The following is a 16,588-nucleotide window of genomic DNA, read 5'->3' as shown; positions in this document are numbered from 1 at the left end:
TCTTCACAATGAAGTCTCATTTTAAAATGAATTTTGAAGGAGTCATTTTCAAAAGACATGCGTCTTCGCGCACAGACCCATACAAAAGTATTTACACCCTTAGGACTTTTTCACGTTTTGTTACAGTCAACAGACCCAAACCACTCATGGCAGCTTTGGTTGGATGTTTATGTTCGTTTTCCTGCTGGAAGCTAAACCTCCACCCCAGTCAGAGGTTCTCCCTATGAAAAGCACTCACCGCTTTGGATGCTTTAAGCTTTTATTGCTTTTATCAATTAATCACAATCAATAAAATTTGGCTATTTTGACAGAATATCTTTTTTTTTTTTTTTTTTTTTACAAATAAACCTGTTTGTTTTCAGTTTGTGATTGCAGCCCTGGGTGCATCTAAACACTGACAGGTTGGGTGCGAGTATTTATGCCATAATGTACTTTATGTTACATACTGTTTAATTGCCATTATCTTATAGAAATCAATTGTCACTTTAACATCAAACAGGGCTTGTTTATATGTTTTGCCAAAAAAAACAACAAATTTTGTTGATCATAATGAACTTGTGAAAGCAATAAAAATGGTAAAACATTCAAGGAAGGGAAAACTTTCTATAGTCAATGTAGCTCCATTCATTTTCCCACTGACTCTGCCTAGCTTCCCTAGATTGTTGGGTCTTTTTAATTAACATAATTTTTTTTTTATGAAACTTCAATGACTTTCTTCCAACAATGGCTTTCTTCTAGGCACTCTTCCATGAAGGGAAGTTTTCAAAAGCTGTGGCATTTAATTTAGTTTTTCAGACATAAATGGCACCCAAAAGTTTCAGAATGTTTTATAACTTAAAACAGTTTTAAACTTCTCCTCAACTTTATCCCTGAGCTGTCTGCTGTGTTCCTTGGTCTTCATTACGAGTTTTCTCTAATGTTCTCGAAAAAAACCTCGGAGGCTTTCACATAACATATTATATTACACTCAGATTATGTTACACTCAGATTATGTTACACTCAGATTATGTTACACTCAGATGGACCAAATGTATTAACTAGGTAGAGGTAGTTTAAAGACAGTTGGTTGTACTTACAGATGTGAAAATAAAGGAAGCTTAACACATATGGATGCCATACTTTTCAGACTTGTGTGAAAAAAAAAAGTAAAATCCACAAATACTGTAAACTGCTCTAATAAGACACTACTTGGTATTTGTCTGTCACATAAAACTGCCCCAACATATGTTCAAAATTTCAGACTTCAATGAGGTAAAATGAGAAAATGTCTCGGCCATTTCAGATACTTCAGAAAGCAACACGCACGTGAGCTGATAGCTGCCGCTTTTGTGTACCTCCGATGAGCATGATGCAAACAGAAAAGATCTTCTCAGCATCAGTGTTTGCAGACACGTTGCCGAAGCCCACGCTGGTCAGGCTGCTGAGGGTGAAGTAGAGGGAAGCGATGTAGACGCTACGGATAGAGGGACCGCTGCCAGTCGTGTTAACGTCTGCCATGCCGGCATATGGAGACTCCAAACGCTTCCCGAGCTCATGGAGCCACCCTGGTGAGAAGATGAAGACAGTCGACTGATCACTAAAACAAGACAAACGCTTATGTTTTATAACAAAAGGTTCGGTTTTACACAAATTCTCAAGAGGCGTTTTGCAGCAGAGCTAAAGGTGGACGCAGGCGAATCCAAAAGCATCGCTTGTGAAGTTTGTCAGCCACGTCCGTCTCCCATTTATGCAGTATTCGGAACAAACTGAGCAAATTCCAGAAACAAAGCAGATGGTTGGAGAGCAGTCAGTGCAAAATGGATCCACGCAGCCGATCCCACGAGACTCTGTCGCTGACACTGATGAATGGTAATTGGGAGGAAACACCACGTTCCTGCTTCACTTCAGCACCAACTTCGGGGTCGGAAGTAAATAATTAGGACACAATGCATTAATCCCGCCTCATGCATGGACTTGTTACTTTATGACACTGAACGGCAGTAATTGGTATAGAGAATGAGATAATTACGAGCATTGCGGCGCATCAATACTGACCGGAGATCAGCTCGGTGGGGCTCATTACATGACTGACCTGGAGGCTGAGGGCTAAGCCACGAAGGTCTGTCATTAATTATGAAAAGAGTTGAGAAAAATCACACTTAACTCAGTTGTTATTCTCAAAGGTTTCACACTCTCACACATTTTTTATTCAAAAGCACAGTTTGGTGAACCGTTACAGGGACACTTTGCCCAGAAACACTTTCCCTATACAGCATAAACATGTTGAAGTATGGATCCCAAATAAGTTGTCTAATATGTTCCTGATTTATTGAACATTTTCCTTTTAAAAACTTTGTCTACAATCCTCAGCACAGCGTCTTAAACCGGTTTGCATAATTGATATTTTGTTCTTCACTATTCAAGAAGCTATTCTTACTTTAACCTTGTGTACAACTCGATTCCCGACCTGTTTGCTGTGTTTCTTTGTCTTCGTTATTCTGTTTGTTCTCTAATGTTCTCCGACAAACCTTGTGTGAAAGACAAACATTCTTGACATGCCAGGTATTGTATTTAATTGTTGATTTGTTTTTTGTTTCGTTTGCTTGCTTTTTTATGTCTGTGTACGTCGTTTCAGCACCTTTTGAGAACTCATATGTATTTTACTGCGCAGTTTAATGTAGTTTTAGCTAGTTGGTAACTTGAATCCTTTTATGTTGATTGTGGAAAAGCCCAACTACAATCAGTCGCCTTTTATTCAGATGTGTCGAGCTGAGAAGCACTAAATGCAAAAGCGCACCACATTTTTTGTACAAATGTTTGAATCTTTCTTGATCATTTTGTTCCCAATGAACAATTATGCACTACTTTGTGTTTTTCTACCTCATAAAATCCCAATAAGACACGCTGAGGTTTGTAGTTGTTTTATGACAAACTGTTAAAGCAATTAAAGGCACTTTTGGCAATAATATGTCCCACGAGACAACGCGCTAAAAATGCAAAGTTTTCTTCTTTGTGAAATGTCTTAATTTGCCATATTTTGCAATGAATATCCAGACTCCAATTCTAAAAAAAAAAAAAAAAAAAAAAAAGCACGGTAATGATATTTTTAATAAGTGTCATGGCCGTGGCAGCAAAGGAGCAACAGTCTGCTGCTGATTATACTTCAATTCCTAATAGGATCCCTGCAGCACTGAAATGTTGGAGTTTAAAACTCACAACGAAAAAAAAGTTTCATTTGGGAGCCCATGGGCTTCATCATATCCCGTCAAGATTTTCCGGTGTTTACCGATATCCCAGTTGTAGGCGTTGGCCTCCATCTCCATCTTGCCGATGATGTACCAGATGCAGGCCATCCAGTGGGCCAGGAGGGCGAACATAGACATGAGCAGGGTCAGGACCACCGTGCTGTGCTGCGAGTAGCGGTCCATTTTCTGCAGGAGCCTCAGCAAACGAAGCAGACGGACGGTTTTTAACAGATGCACCACGGACACCTGTGGGGAAAAAGGTATTTATCTGAATACGCACGTAAGAGAACAGTTTTCATACAAGTCAGTCAAAAATGTTACAGTATTGCTCAGTGACAACCTTTAATCCCGTTTGTGATAACCTAAATATTATAAGATATTCATGAAATAATTCTTTTTTTTTTACCACAGAGAGAGAAAATACACAAAAAACTAATTTTCACATGGGAGAAGTATTCTCAGCAAAAAAATAAATACTTAGGAGAGAATTCACAAAGAAGTGAATTTTTAGTTTCTTTTATACAGTTTAGATTTTCTTTTTGCAAATACCACATTGTACCAAATACATACATATGCAAAAATCCAGCAGATGGGAGCAATCTGAACCAATTCTTTTTGTTAGATTGCAGATTTACACCCACAAACGCAGCAGATAGAAGGAAGTGATTGCAGTGACAGACATAAATGTTTTACTTTATCAATCTCAATAAAATAAGAGTGACATCTACTTAAAGGATCGAATGGTGTTTCTATTTGTCTTCTATGTCTTTTGCCCAAGATCCGATTGTCTAAATGAAGTTCTTCAATTTGCATGACAGCAACTGTGGGTAACTTGGTGATGGCGTTACTGTTTGAATGTTTACATCCAAACAAGAGAGTGCAAAAATATTATTGTAAAATGAAATTATGCATCAAGAAACGCTCCTCTGACATTAAAAGACCCGAACTGACTGCCAGTGAAATGGGGGTTGAGCGTCCTGATTGTTTTCCCTCTCCAGGCTTTGCAGCCTACCTGGCTCTGAACTCTGCTGCAGTCACTGGAGCTGTTTGGATCCCTGCTATCTTTGTTTGGTCTGTGTGGGCTCCAGCTGCTGTGTATCTGGCTGTTGCTTCTGCTGCCAGTCTGGTCTAAGTGAATTTTTCTCAGCCACACTTCACTCCAGCCCATCTGCCAGGCTCTCGAGTAATTCATATTCACTCCCACAGAAACAAGGTGCTGTCTGCAAAACTCCGTGGAGTTCCTCGGAAATCTTGGCTAGCCACAGCCTGCCTGGCGCTACTTTGCACAACTACAACCTTCACTAATAAGCTTCTCGGATTCCCTTTAAGCGTCGCCACCAACGACCAGGCTGAGATTTGAAGTATGAAACTTTTCCACACCTCGTAGTTATATATTTAAAATTCCAAAACTAAGCCTTGATTGCTTATTCAAGACAGACTTGTCCAGATTAAAACATTGTTTTTGATCAAACTTTTCTATAAGATTTTACTCATAGATTGAATTAATTGATCTGAATGCATCAAATAAAATAATAGTGCTAAAGCGAAAAACAGTGGTGGGAAGTAACGAAGTACAAATCCTTCATTACTTCATTACTTCATCTTTAGTCGTATTGATTATTGCAACAGCGTCTTCACAGGTCTGTCCAACAAATCAATCAAACAGCTGCAGCTGATCCAGAATGCTGCTGCTCGCGTTCTGACTAAAACCAGGAAGATAGAGCACATAACACCAGTTTTAAAGTCCCTCCACTGGCTCCCTGTAGCTCAAAGAATAGACTTTAAAATACTGTTGTTAGTTTATAAATCACTGAACGGCTTAGCACCACAATACATTAAAGATCTGCTGTTGTTGTATCAACCTTCCAGACCTCTCAGGTCTTCTGGTTCTGGTTCTGCTCTGCATCCCCAGAACCAGAACCAAACGAGGAGAAGCAGCTTTCAGCACCTATGCACCACAAATTTGGAACAAACTTCCAGAAAACTGTAAAACAGCTGAAACACTGACTTCTTTTAAATCTCGACTAAAAACCCACCTGTTTAGGATTGTATTTGAAATGTAATCAATTACAAATTTATGGATGTAACTTGACTTAATGATTGATTCTATATTGCATTGTGATTCTGTGTTTGTAATGATGTAAAGCACTTTGAAATGCCTTGCTGCTGAAATGTGCTATACAAATACAATTTGATTGATTGATTGATTACTGTACGTAAGTACAATTTTTGTGTATCTGTACTTTACTTAAGTAGATTTAATAATGGACACTTTCGACTTTTACTAGCTTGTTGCGCCTTGGACAGTGTTCATAGTTGAGCGTTGTTTACCATTAATGTATTGCCTTAATAATAATGTTTAATGGTGCAGACAGTTGTGGTTTCTGACATGGACAAAACCACCCAGGGCGTTATCTTTTTTTAGGGATGGCAGGAGATCTCCGCGGATTGTGGCACAGAGATGGAAGCAAAGCAGAATGAAGAAGAGTTTGAATTGATAATGATACTGGTTAAATTTATTTCAGCTCTAAGTATTTAATATCTAGGTGTTTTATGGGAATGTGGATCTTCCAGATCAATTTGAGAAGCAATTTTGATAAGTACACTTAATTTTATTGTGTCATGTAGCGCGGGGTGCTGGACTTGGTCTTGACTTGGTCTCGGGTTAGGTGGTCTTGCTTCGTGGCTCCTTGGTTGCACATACCTGCTTTCCATCACCTTTCTGTTGGATTTCTTCCAAAATAAATGCCATTAGTGGCAAAAAAAGTGAAGTTCATGCTATGCCATGCTATGACAAGAGACAAGATGTTTCCATCCCTAAAATTATGATGCATAGAATCACATATCTAAGTTTAAGCTATTTTACAGAGAGTAAACACAATAAAAACGTGCATTATCTATGGCATTGTTCGTTAAAATGGCCCATTTCTGATGTATTAAAATTAAATATGATAGGTACACTTAATGATATTGTATTAGTGATTAGGTAAAGCATTCAGCAAGTACTTTTACTTTTAATACTTAAGTATTTTTAAAATCCGGTAATTTTTTTTAACTTTTACTCAAGGAGAAATGTTAATGTGGTACTTTACTTTTACTAGAGTACATTTTTGTCTGTGTATTTGTACTTTTACTTAAGTACCTTTTTTGAGTACTTTCTCCACCACTGGCTAAAAATGGTCAAACATAAATTCCATAAATTAATTCAAACAACAAAAAACTTTGTTCTCCACTAATTTCTATAGTTCCTTTGTTAAACTGAACCAACCCAGAGACCAGACACTTGCATGTAAATGTTACCATTTCTTGACAAAGTTATAATATATTGAGTTGTTTCTTTCAAAGCAAAATATCCAATTCCAGTTAAAAGATATTTCTCTCAGGAATAGAGATTCTGTCTAAATAAACCAGAAATCTGACAAACACATTCTAACAGAGGAGCAGATTGCTGCCATGTCCTTTTTTAAACATAAAAAGCAGAAAGCCAACCTTTAAACAAATAAGCTAAACACAACAGCAGCTCAGACTGAACATCAACGACGTCTCAACAGCTACGTGGATCTTTAATTAGAACTTGACAAATGCTTGTACGTTCCCACAGCATGATCTATAAGAAGACTTTTTCTGATGGAGGACCCTCATAAAAAACACTAATTAGAGCAATCAGGCACTCGTATGAAGGAGTGTTTGTTTTGTTTCTTTTTTCGCTTCATATTCTCACCAGTCGGAATTATTTAATCAACCTACTTTGGTCCTTTGATACTTTCTTACCATTTAGACAGAAAATATCAAGGCCATTTTACCTCTTTTCTAAGTAATTAGTACTTTTCCCATCAATATAAAGAAAGTATTGACTTAAAACAAGCTCCTATTTTGTGCTGAAAAGTTACTTGTTAGTTAGTTTTTGTATTTGAAACGTGCTCAAATACTTGCAACTAGACCAAAAATACTTGGGAAGATGATGTGGCTTTTGCAGTGTGTCTGTGGTGGTGGGAGACTAACATGGCATATCACTCTAAACATAATGAACCTCAAGGTGGAACGTGTTGGTGGTGGCAGCAGAACAGTGGTTATGAGCAAAGAAAGACCTTTTCAATCTCTTAACCACAGATTCAAATATGAGCTGATGTGAGCAGTTGTACCAGACCTTCTTCTTCACGTGTCTCCAGCATGCCCCGTGGTACTTTTGCACATTTTTGCAGAGAGAAATAAGGGATGAGTACACCGCAAGGGTAATGAAGCCTCCTACTGAGCCGTAGGGAGAAACTCCATCTCTCCTCCGCCATCTATCACCACTCTGAATCCCACCTATGGAGTGAGCAGGCTCTGCCACATCCTACTCACCTCCAGTAGCATGATAAGCATGCGGGATAATGTACCGAACATGGACCATGTAAGACTCGTCTCCTTCAACTTCTGCCCTCCGTCACTTCAATGCCACCCTCGTCATTCAGAGTATGTTTTTTTTTTCTTTTCTGCTCATCAGGTGTGAGATTTAGCTTCCTGACTGTTTTTTTCTTCAGTCCCTGCATCCTTGAGACTCCAGCTTTATAGAAACTCTCATTATTTCTTCTCTCGGAGCCATGCCTTTAGCTATGCAGGTGTGCCACAACCACAAACTTGACCCATAACAAACTTTGACTATGGGTCAAGTTTGTTAAGTATTTATTCAATAATTGGAGCTGTATTTGGCCAATAAACCTTGACGTGGCCAATATTTTTCTCCAGAGTCAGAAGGGCAAAGCACTAGGTACTCTAACTGCAACACGTAATATGTTTGGATCACTCTGTTAAACAACTTCCATGGGTAGAGGTCACAAAAAATAAATCACTTTTATTGCCTATAAATAAGTCATGATTTAAAGAAATTCAGCTGACTTTTTAAGTGTTTTCGTTACCACAAATTAGCCTCCTACAGTTAAATATTTATTTCCTGAATGTCTGTAAAATTTGTTTCCACAATCTTTCATTGCAGTTAAGGAAAAAAGATAATCATGACAGAACAAGTCTCAGTCTGACAGTTGAAAACGTAAAATGTATAAATTATTAATTGCTTTACAGTAAAACAAAACAAAAAAAAGTGGGGAAAATAACTTTATGACAGACTCCAAAATATACCAGGCAGCAAAAAGGAAAAGAGAAATGAGATCACAGAGGGATCTTGAGGCCCCTGTGGCTCATTGTGAGTGAAAGATGGCTTCAGGTTTCGAACAGGAGACAATCTGACCGGTCCATCCTTTGAGGGGATGCCACGCAGAACCTTCAGCAATTTCACCCAACATCCCTGCTCTCCCCAGTGGCCACACAGGGATCTATGGCCCAGTAGCCTCAAATCTAAACCTGCTCCACTGGGAGTGTGTGATATTTCCATAAATAGACTCTGGAACAAAACTGGTACCTTTGCCTGGAGCAGCCTCCCCGCCCCCATCAGCTCAGCTTCCTTAAATAGTAAAAACAACATGTTTTTTTTTCTTGTTTACCACCACTTTTTTTCAGTTTTTTTTGTCCAGCAAGATGTTTTAAATAAAAATAAACTGAACTTATAAAGCATCTTAATATTTGAAATTATTCTTACATGCCAACTCTGAAAGCAGCAAACCACTGCAAAGTTTCCAATTTTTGCAAAATGTAGTGATTATTGAATCATTAAGCAATACTGCAATTCCCACAGCACAAAAAGAACCATTCTTTAAAGGAAGCTCGATGTGAATTGCACGTATTTTCATGTTACCAAATATTCCACAGTCAATAGTTGTATTATAAAATGATACATTAAAATTATTAAAACAATTGGATACTGAGGTACATATAGTGCAGAGAACTTGCTGCAGATGCAAGACAGTTTCAGGATGTCACGTTTAGTTCTACAACGTTCTTAAAGACATGTCGAGTGAGTTTGTGGTGACAAAAACTTGACTGGGGAACTTAAAGTCCCAACCTCACCACAGTACCTTTGGGAGTGGTGACTATGAGCTCAACGTTCTCATCCAACATCAGTGTCTGACCTCACAAATGCGCGCATGGAAGAATGGTGATAAAATACACATAACCACATAATTCTTGTGGAGAGCCTTCCCAGATGAGGTAAAGGTGGTTTAGCTGTGAGAGATTGGACTATATCAAGATAATCCCAAACAATTAAGAAAGGGACGTTATGCCAGTCCCCATGTGTGTGAAGGCAGATGAGCAAATTCTCTTGGAATCAGAGTGTAAATTGATAGAAATCCTGGACATGTGCTGATGTTCAGCTTTGTTGCATTTTTGTTTACAGTTTAGCTTGTGGATTACTGCCTTACTTCATATTTCACTTTTAAATCTTTTTCTTTTTGTTTATTCCCACAAACATCTCATCTCTTTGCATCTGGTCTGGTCTGCTTCTCCTCACAGTTCACATGGAGCAAAAGTTGAACTGCTTTAGGTTTCCTGCAGTATAGACTTTTTGTTTGCATATTTGATAAAGTGTCATTGTTTTCTAAATCTGTTAGCTTCTTTTCCAAAGTGCTCTCCTGGGCCCTTTAAGTAGAGACCGTGACTGCATGTATCGTTCAGAATTACTGCTCCCTATCCACAGATGTGCAAGTTGGCTGTCCGATCTGCACAGATACCTCCTATATCAGCACAGATGTTGGCTTTAAAGCTCAGCCGGCCGAGGCTCCTAAGTTTCTTAAGATTGAGTCCATCTTAAATGAGCCTTGTGGCAGACGAGAGGCATTTCTGAAATTTGTTTCTACAATAAAATTATTTTCTGATTTTTATGTCACAGCTTTAAGTCATTGCGGTTAAGTTCGCAGCTACCTAACATTTGCCGAACCAAATGTTCTCAAAACTTAAATCGTTATTTCAGATTATGAAATAACTAAATTCTTAAGTATAAAAGCTGTTTTTGATTTGGTGCAATAAACTCAGAGCGTAGTTTTCTTCTCTTTTTGATTTACTTATTTTTTTGTCAAACTTAAATGTTTCAAACCATAACAATATTGCAATATCCGCCAAATAGATGCGATTAGAAAAGGAGATGATTTCAAATTATTAGATTTCTAAAAGGGAAAATAACTAATCAAACCAAACTGACCCTATGTGAAAAGACAATTGTACCTTCTTAAATATTGAATTAAGTGTGATTAAACACATACTGTTGAGCATGATCAAAAATGTTCAGTCGGGTAAATCCCTTTCCAGAAAGTTAATATTACCTAGCTTTCCGATCCAAAACAACTTTTGAAATGTTAGAGACAATTGTCTTGTTAGAACATTTGTTTATGTTCATGTTATATAATGTCTAATTATTTGAAATGAAGCTGAATCTAAAAGTCTTTTTTTGATGTTTTTAAATCGTATTTCTTCTCATTGTGACCATAAAACCTTTCTCTAGAAGGCCTTTCACTTGCTCATGTGGGTAGCTGCAGATTTTGGTTGAGCTTGAAAGGTGTTGATTTGGAGCACCAATTGTGTCAATTTTAATGTGAAACCCGCTTTGCTTTTGACACAAACGCTGACGTCAAGTCTTTCATTGAGGCTAGGTGGTTTCCCAGAGCTAAGCAATTTCCATTCCGTGATAGTTTGAGTCAGATGGAGGAGACGTGGACATATTTAGGTGTGTCAGAGGAATAATGATCCAGAATTCACATCAAAGCCTACTTTGGAGGTGAATAATAATAATAAAAAAAACTAGCATTAGGCTTCTGCACTACATAATTACAGATCAAAAATGACAAACAAGCTTTCACATCCAAACTTTTTTTTCCCAGGCACCCTCAGACTAACAAACTGTATATAGAGTCAACACCATAAATACTAATAATGCTTCTGATTATAATAATTATGATAATTAAGCTAGCTATTTATAAATGAGTGGATGCCTAAGTGCATCCTTCCAGTACATGCCAATTGTTGTTGGACATTTTGATTCCCTCTACAGTAAGTGAATGGCAGAGTCAAAGCATTGTTTTGTTTCTTCTCAATTAGGGACCAAACAGTAGAAACTTCTAAAGACAACCAATCAAAAGCCCCCTGTAGTACCATGTTTCGATTGGCTAATATCTGTCACCCCGGGGTAAGACACAAAACTCTTCCTAATTGCTCCAGATCTGTGTTTCATCTTGCTCTCAGCTACTCTTAAGGGGGCCGTGTGTGTGACTGAGGAAGGGTAGAAAAACGTTTTAATGATGTGGGGCTGTTTCGCCGGCGCGATGTGGAATCAATATGCCAAATCAAAAAAAGACTGTGGGGCAGATCTGGAAACAGCACAGCTGATGATTCTTGAAATTGTGTAACTCTTCTCAGAGACGGTACAGTTAAAGGCTGCTGTTACTGGGCAACGCAATAATCGTGACTTTTTTTATTTATTTCAAAGTAACCTTGAAAGTTATTTGTTTTTACTTACTTTCCTTTTTTAAAAAAAAATCATTCTTTGCTCCCTGTTTCAGCTGCTTTCTTCACCAAAAGATTTATTTAAAGCCGCTGTTTGTAACCAAGACTGTAACCCAGAATCTAAAAAAGGGGTGAAATAGCATCTAGCTGGGAACTTACCACGCTGACTTTGACCGCATAGAGCAGGTCAAAGGGCAGTGCGGCCACTAGGTCGATGATGAACCATGTCGTCAGGTAATGGATGCATATCTGTCGAGCGTCAAAGATTACCTGGCCGGACTTGCTGACGAAAGTGGTGCGAAAATTAAAAATAATGTCTGGTGTTAAAAAACAAAAAAGTAAAGAGTTTGGTTATCCTAAAAGCTGCACCCCAGGTCATCAATGCAAGTGGTAAAGCGATTGGTAATCTGCAACTAACCTATGATGAAGAGAATCTCCACACCGATGTCGCTGACAGTGGTGCTGCGGGTCAGATCATCATCGTCGCCGATGAAGCACACGTTGTAGGGCACTGTCACAGCAACGTAGAAGGTGGCAAGCAAAATCAGCCAGTCCCAGCCAGCTTTAAATGTGCTGTAGTGAAGCAATATGAATTTGGACTTCTTGGCATCTGCAACCTTGTATTCCGGTAGAGCAGGTGGATCCCCAAACACGTTCTGGGCAATACAAGAGAAAATTAGTAATATATATATATATATAGATTTTAATTACCTAGTGTTCAGTTGGTAAAAAAACTACAAAATACTACATGCAATAATGTTCTATACTCCTTAATGAGGCACTACAACAGCACATATTGAGGTCAGTATTTGAATTTAATAGCTATTGGCTATTAAAAAAATAATATAAAATAACCCTTGAGGTTCCTAAAGGAAGTTTCTGAGCTGTATGCACAAGTGACAAACAGCTGTATATCTTGTCTGTATATCTTGTCTGCAAAAAACACAACAAAACAGAATTTTAATTGGGAAAATTAAGAAATGTAGCCCATTCAAAAGTGAATCTTTACTATCCAAACATCTCAAACTTATAACTTTTCTTCCTTACTTTGGATGAGTTCATTGTTTACATGGTAACTATTGTGTATGTGTATTTTTTTGTGATTCACACTTCCCCTGTAGGTATTTTTTTTCTCTCCAAATAATCAAACAGACTTGTAGGCACAGAATTTCTGGGATAAATTTTGAGTGTATAAAAACAGAGCACCTCTGTGAACAGCAACTCCAGATTCTCATTGAAAAATCAGCTGTTTTATACTCATTGGATACATAACACTAATGCAAGTTTTACATAGCCTTGCTAGACTTCCAATAAGCTGTGACTGTTGTCATTTCAAATTCTTTCCTTCACTGTCCGGCTTTCTAATAGAGCCAATGCAGCCTTAGTACATAGTATTTGTTCAAAAGCTGCACGCTAAGTCATCAATGTTTAGTTGCTTCTCAATAGGCCCTGTGTTCGCTTGACGCCCCATCAAACTTTCTCCTTGATTCTCCAGCTTAAGACCGTTATAGTTCCCTTTGCAAAACACTTCAAGGAAATGATAAGTTGCATTTTTCTCTTCTATGCTGATTTTGTGAACGGACCGATGTGGTGAGGAGGTCAGAAGTCAGAGCCTCAGTTTTCGACACGAAGGCCAAGACAACAGGATCCCTACACTGAGTTTGTCTTCGGGAAGACTCCATATTTTATTTGCGTTTTCTCATCGATGCTGTGCAACACATGTTTTCAAACTGCTGCTGTCAGTTTTTCTTTTTTTTTTTTAGTAAACTCCACAGCATGTGGTTTATGAATCTCAGAGGGACATTACAAAAGGCTAGATCTAGGTGGTAAAACCATTGCAACTAGCCAATTGTCGGATTGCTAGTCATTATTCTGGGTCATAGAACAGTGTAGATAAGGACCCAAATGCACAGAGGATGCAGGTGGTTATAAAAAAACAAAAACTATTTACTTTACAGAATGAGAAAAAAAAAATGTCTAAAAATCAATGTCCAGGTGAAAAACCCACCAGTTTCTTGCGCCATACTAGAGGTAACAGTGAGAATTGACTAACTGAGAGATGTTTAACCTGGAGAGTTGATTACTGAACAAGAAGCAGGCGGTTGATTAGAAACAGGGTGCAGCTGTGACAGAAGGAAGGAGCTGAAGTTGAACTGAGGAAACAGGGTAAACACAGGGAATGTGGGAAACAAGAAAACAGAAATCAGAAAGGTAAACAAACAGACGCAATCCAACAGAAGAAATAATCAAGATTCAAATCAAAAAGGTGACAAGAAAACACAACAGCAATGGGGACACAACTTTTCAACATCTGAGATAGCACACACAGAACTATAGCTAAAGTCTGTCATTATATTTATGTAAACATGACATAACACCTGTCATGAACACAAGTAAGTCTTCATTCGGTAAATCATGACACTTTTAATACAAGGTTGACATTATTCAAGATGTCTTTGTATTACTGGTTAAACTTTAAAAATGATGTAGCTTTATGTTATTAAAGCTAAAGTTTAATCAGTAATACTTTTATAATCAATTTATGTCAGATCATGATTTCTTGGTTAATGTCAAGCTGTCATAACAAAGACATTTTGAATAATGTCAACTTTGTATTAAAAGTGTCATGATTTACCGAATGACACTTTATGACAACAGTCATAAATATTCATGGAGACTTAATCATGTTCATGACAGGTGTTACGTCATGTTTATGACGGTGTCATGACAGTCTTATTCACAACCCGTCAAATAAAGTGTTACCTGTTTATGTTTTATGCATTTAAACATTACAGCAACATGTTAAAAACAGGTTTTACAATCATCTGTGCCGTGGTTTAATGAAAGTGCTAACTAATTCACATAAACCTGTTTTGAGGGGAAGACAGGCAAGTTTAAAAGCAATAGCATTCTGTTGTTATTTTTAATGAGGCACTCATGCTAGCATTACAGTCCTTGCCTCTAAACTGTTAAATTGCTGTTTGTGGAAGCGCTAGCATTCAGACATCCCACCTGTCTGCCCTTGATTTTGTCATCAGCGCGTCAACAACACCGTCAGTGCTCCCCTTTCTCCACACGGTGACCCTCACCCTTGTTTGAAAGACCTTTTCCCACCCCGCTCTGTTGTTTGCACAACGTGGCGATACCTTGTTGATTTTAATCTTGCTCTTCTCCCTGCTGTGGAGGTGACCAGAGATGTGGTAGAGCACGGTGCTGCCCCGCAGACGAGTCGAGCTGAATGAAGAGCCGGTTTTCACCCTGCCGCGTCGTCTCTCTGTAAACACACACACACACACACACAAAATGTTGGTGCTACACACCCATCTACAACAACATCTACCCCCCAAGGTTAACTCTTGATGATTGAATCAGTCATTAGGCTTGATGAAAAACACATAATATTCTGTCCTAAATAGGAAAACATGAATATTCAAAAGGAGAATAAGTAGTTTGTTTATACCTACAAAAAATGTGTTAGAAATGTCACGTTTGTACAGCCAAAAGTATATTAAATTTTAGTAACATAGCATTGGCCAATAATGCTCTGCTAACTCAGTTTTCTGCTTTTAGGAAAAAAGGTATTTATGTATGTTATGTTGTATTTACTACAAGTAATTATAGGGGTGTGAGTTGGCAATCATGCCCCTGTGTGCCTTTTTTTTTAGTTGTACTGCAGTAGGAGAGCGTCAGATTGTGCAGGAGTGATGAGTTCGGTCAGAGGAGTGGGGTAATCACAGAAATCACATCACTGCTGCTCGGTCCAGGCCCGCTTCTTCACTGATGTGAGCCAACAGGAAGGGACTGAGGCCAGATTGGTTTGAGAAACTGGCCTTTTAGACAATAATATCGCCAAAGAGCAAAAGTGAAAACCGCTTCCGATCGTTCCCTTTGGAAAGTCGGTGCGCTCCCTGTGTGTTTTGTGTGGACCCCAGACAAGACGAGCGGACAGGGGCCCATCCATTACACGGTGCAGCCTTGGGGGACGCGCGGCTACAGGAGCACGGAGACTGAGACGCGCTTATTTTTAGATCTAATGGATTTCCCTACACTCCTATTGCCTTACAGTAGGGAGGGAGTTGAGGAGAGGAGTGAGTGTTGTGTATGACGGGGCAACATGTAAGAGTAGAAAGCTGAGGCGAGAATGGACAGTTTCTGGTAAAAACAGCTGGAAGAGATGAGAAATAGAGGTGATGGAGGAACAAGGAAGTGGGGGGGAAAACAAAAAACAGTGGGGATGGAGGCAGCTAACAGTGAAAATGTATGACAGATAGAGAAACAGGCTGGTACAACAAATGTCTGCTGAGTGCAAAGATTAGATTTCCTTCTTTCTACTAGTTAATGCCCCAAGAGATAACTAAGTGGGTCATGTGTGAGGTATCCCCAGCTTGGGTGGAAATGCCCTTCTTATGTCAATTTTGCAATATGTATCAGCTGAAATCCCCATTCGAAGTTGAAAGATGTAAAACGGCAATCAAACCTCGATGAAAAAATAGTGAACGCCAGGCATCAGACTGTGATGCTTAAGTTCATTAATCATTATAGTGTCTGCTTGACATCACTAGACAAGCTCAAAAAATTCAAGCAAATTATAGTGAGGTGAGTCATGTGGAAAAAGTAGGACGCCCCAAGACATTTTTTTTTTTTTTTTTACATATTCTGGCATATGGATATTTGGTGTCAAGTTTAACAATGTGGAAGAAGTCAAGCAATGTAAGCAAAAACATGCAAATCTGCAGAAGGCACCATTCAATTTCTCTGTGAAAATGTACCTGTGGTGCTGAATATTAAGCATCCACTTTGCAGCAACTAGTATAGGATTTAAATTGGTATCAAAGAAACCGTAGTTCTGTCATTTCGGTTTAAGGAAAGCAGTTTGCAAGTGGGGAGGGGATTAGAAATGACTACCAACATCAATAAAGTTCACGCTGAGAGCAGACGACAAGGTGCTAAAGTTCTAGTTTCATCACAGGACCTACAACTGGCTCTTGCTATTC

General features: G+C 38.6%; 1 protein-coding gene across 1 annotated transcript in view; it reads right to left on the bottom strand.

Moving 5' to 3' along the window:
* The window catches only part of kcnh8 (potassium voltage-gated channel subfamily H member 8), a 57,390-nt gene that overhangs the window by 21,441 nt on the left and 19,361 nt on the right, over positions 1-16,588 (bottom strand). The window contains exons 4-8 of the mRNA XM_023344513.1: positions 14,741-14,868; positions 12,013-12,250; positions 11,754-11,911; positions 3,266-3,470; positions 1,335-1,544 (exon numbers count right to left, since the gene is read on the bottom strand). Of these exons, the coding sequence (XP_023200281.1) occupies positions 1,335-1,544; positions 3,266-3,470; positions 11,754-11,911; positions 12,013-12,250; positions 14,741-14,868 (939 nt within the window). The remainder of the gene's footprint in view (positions 1-1,334; positions 1,545-3,265; positions 3,471-11,753; positions 11,912-12,012; positions 12,251-14,740; positions 14,869-16,588) is intronic.

This window comes from Xiphophorus maculatus, chromosome 13, assembly GCF_002775205.1.
Source record: "Xiphophorus maculatus strain JP 163 A chromosome 13, X_maculatus-5.0-male, whole genome shotgun sequence".
Lineage (NCBI taxonomy): Eukaryota > Metazoa > Chordata > Actinopteri > Cyprinodontiformes > Poeciliidae > Xiphophorus > Xiphophorus maculatus.
The sequence above is the reverse complement of the archived record's forward strand: the minus strand, read 5'-3'. Positions and strand labels throughout refer to the sequence as shown.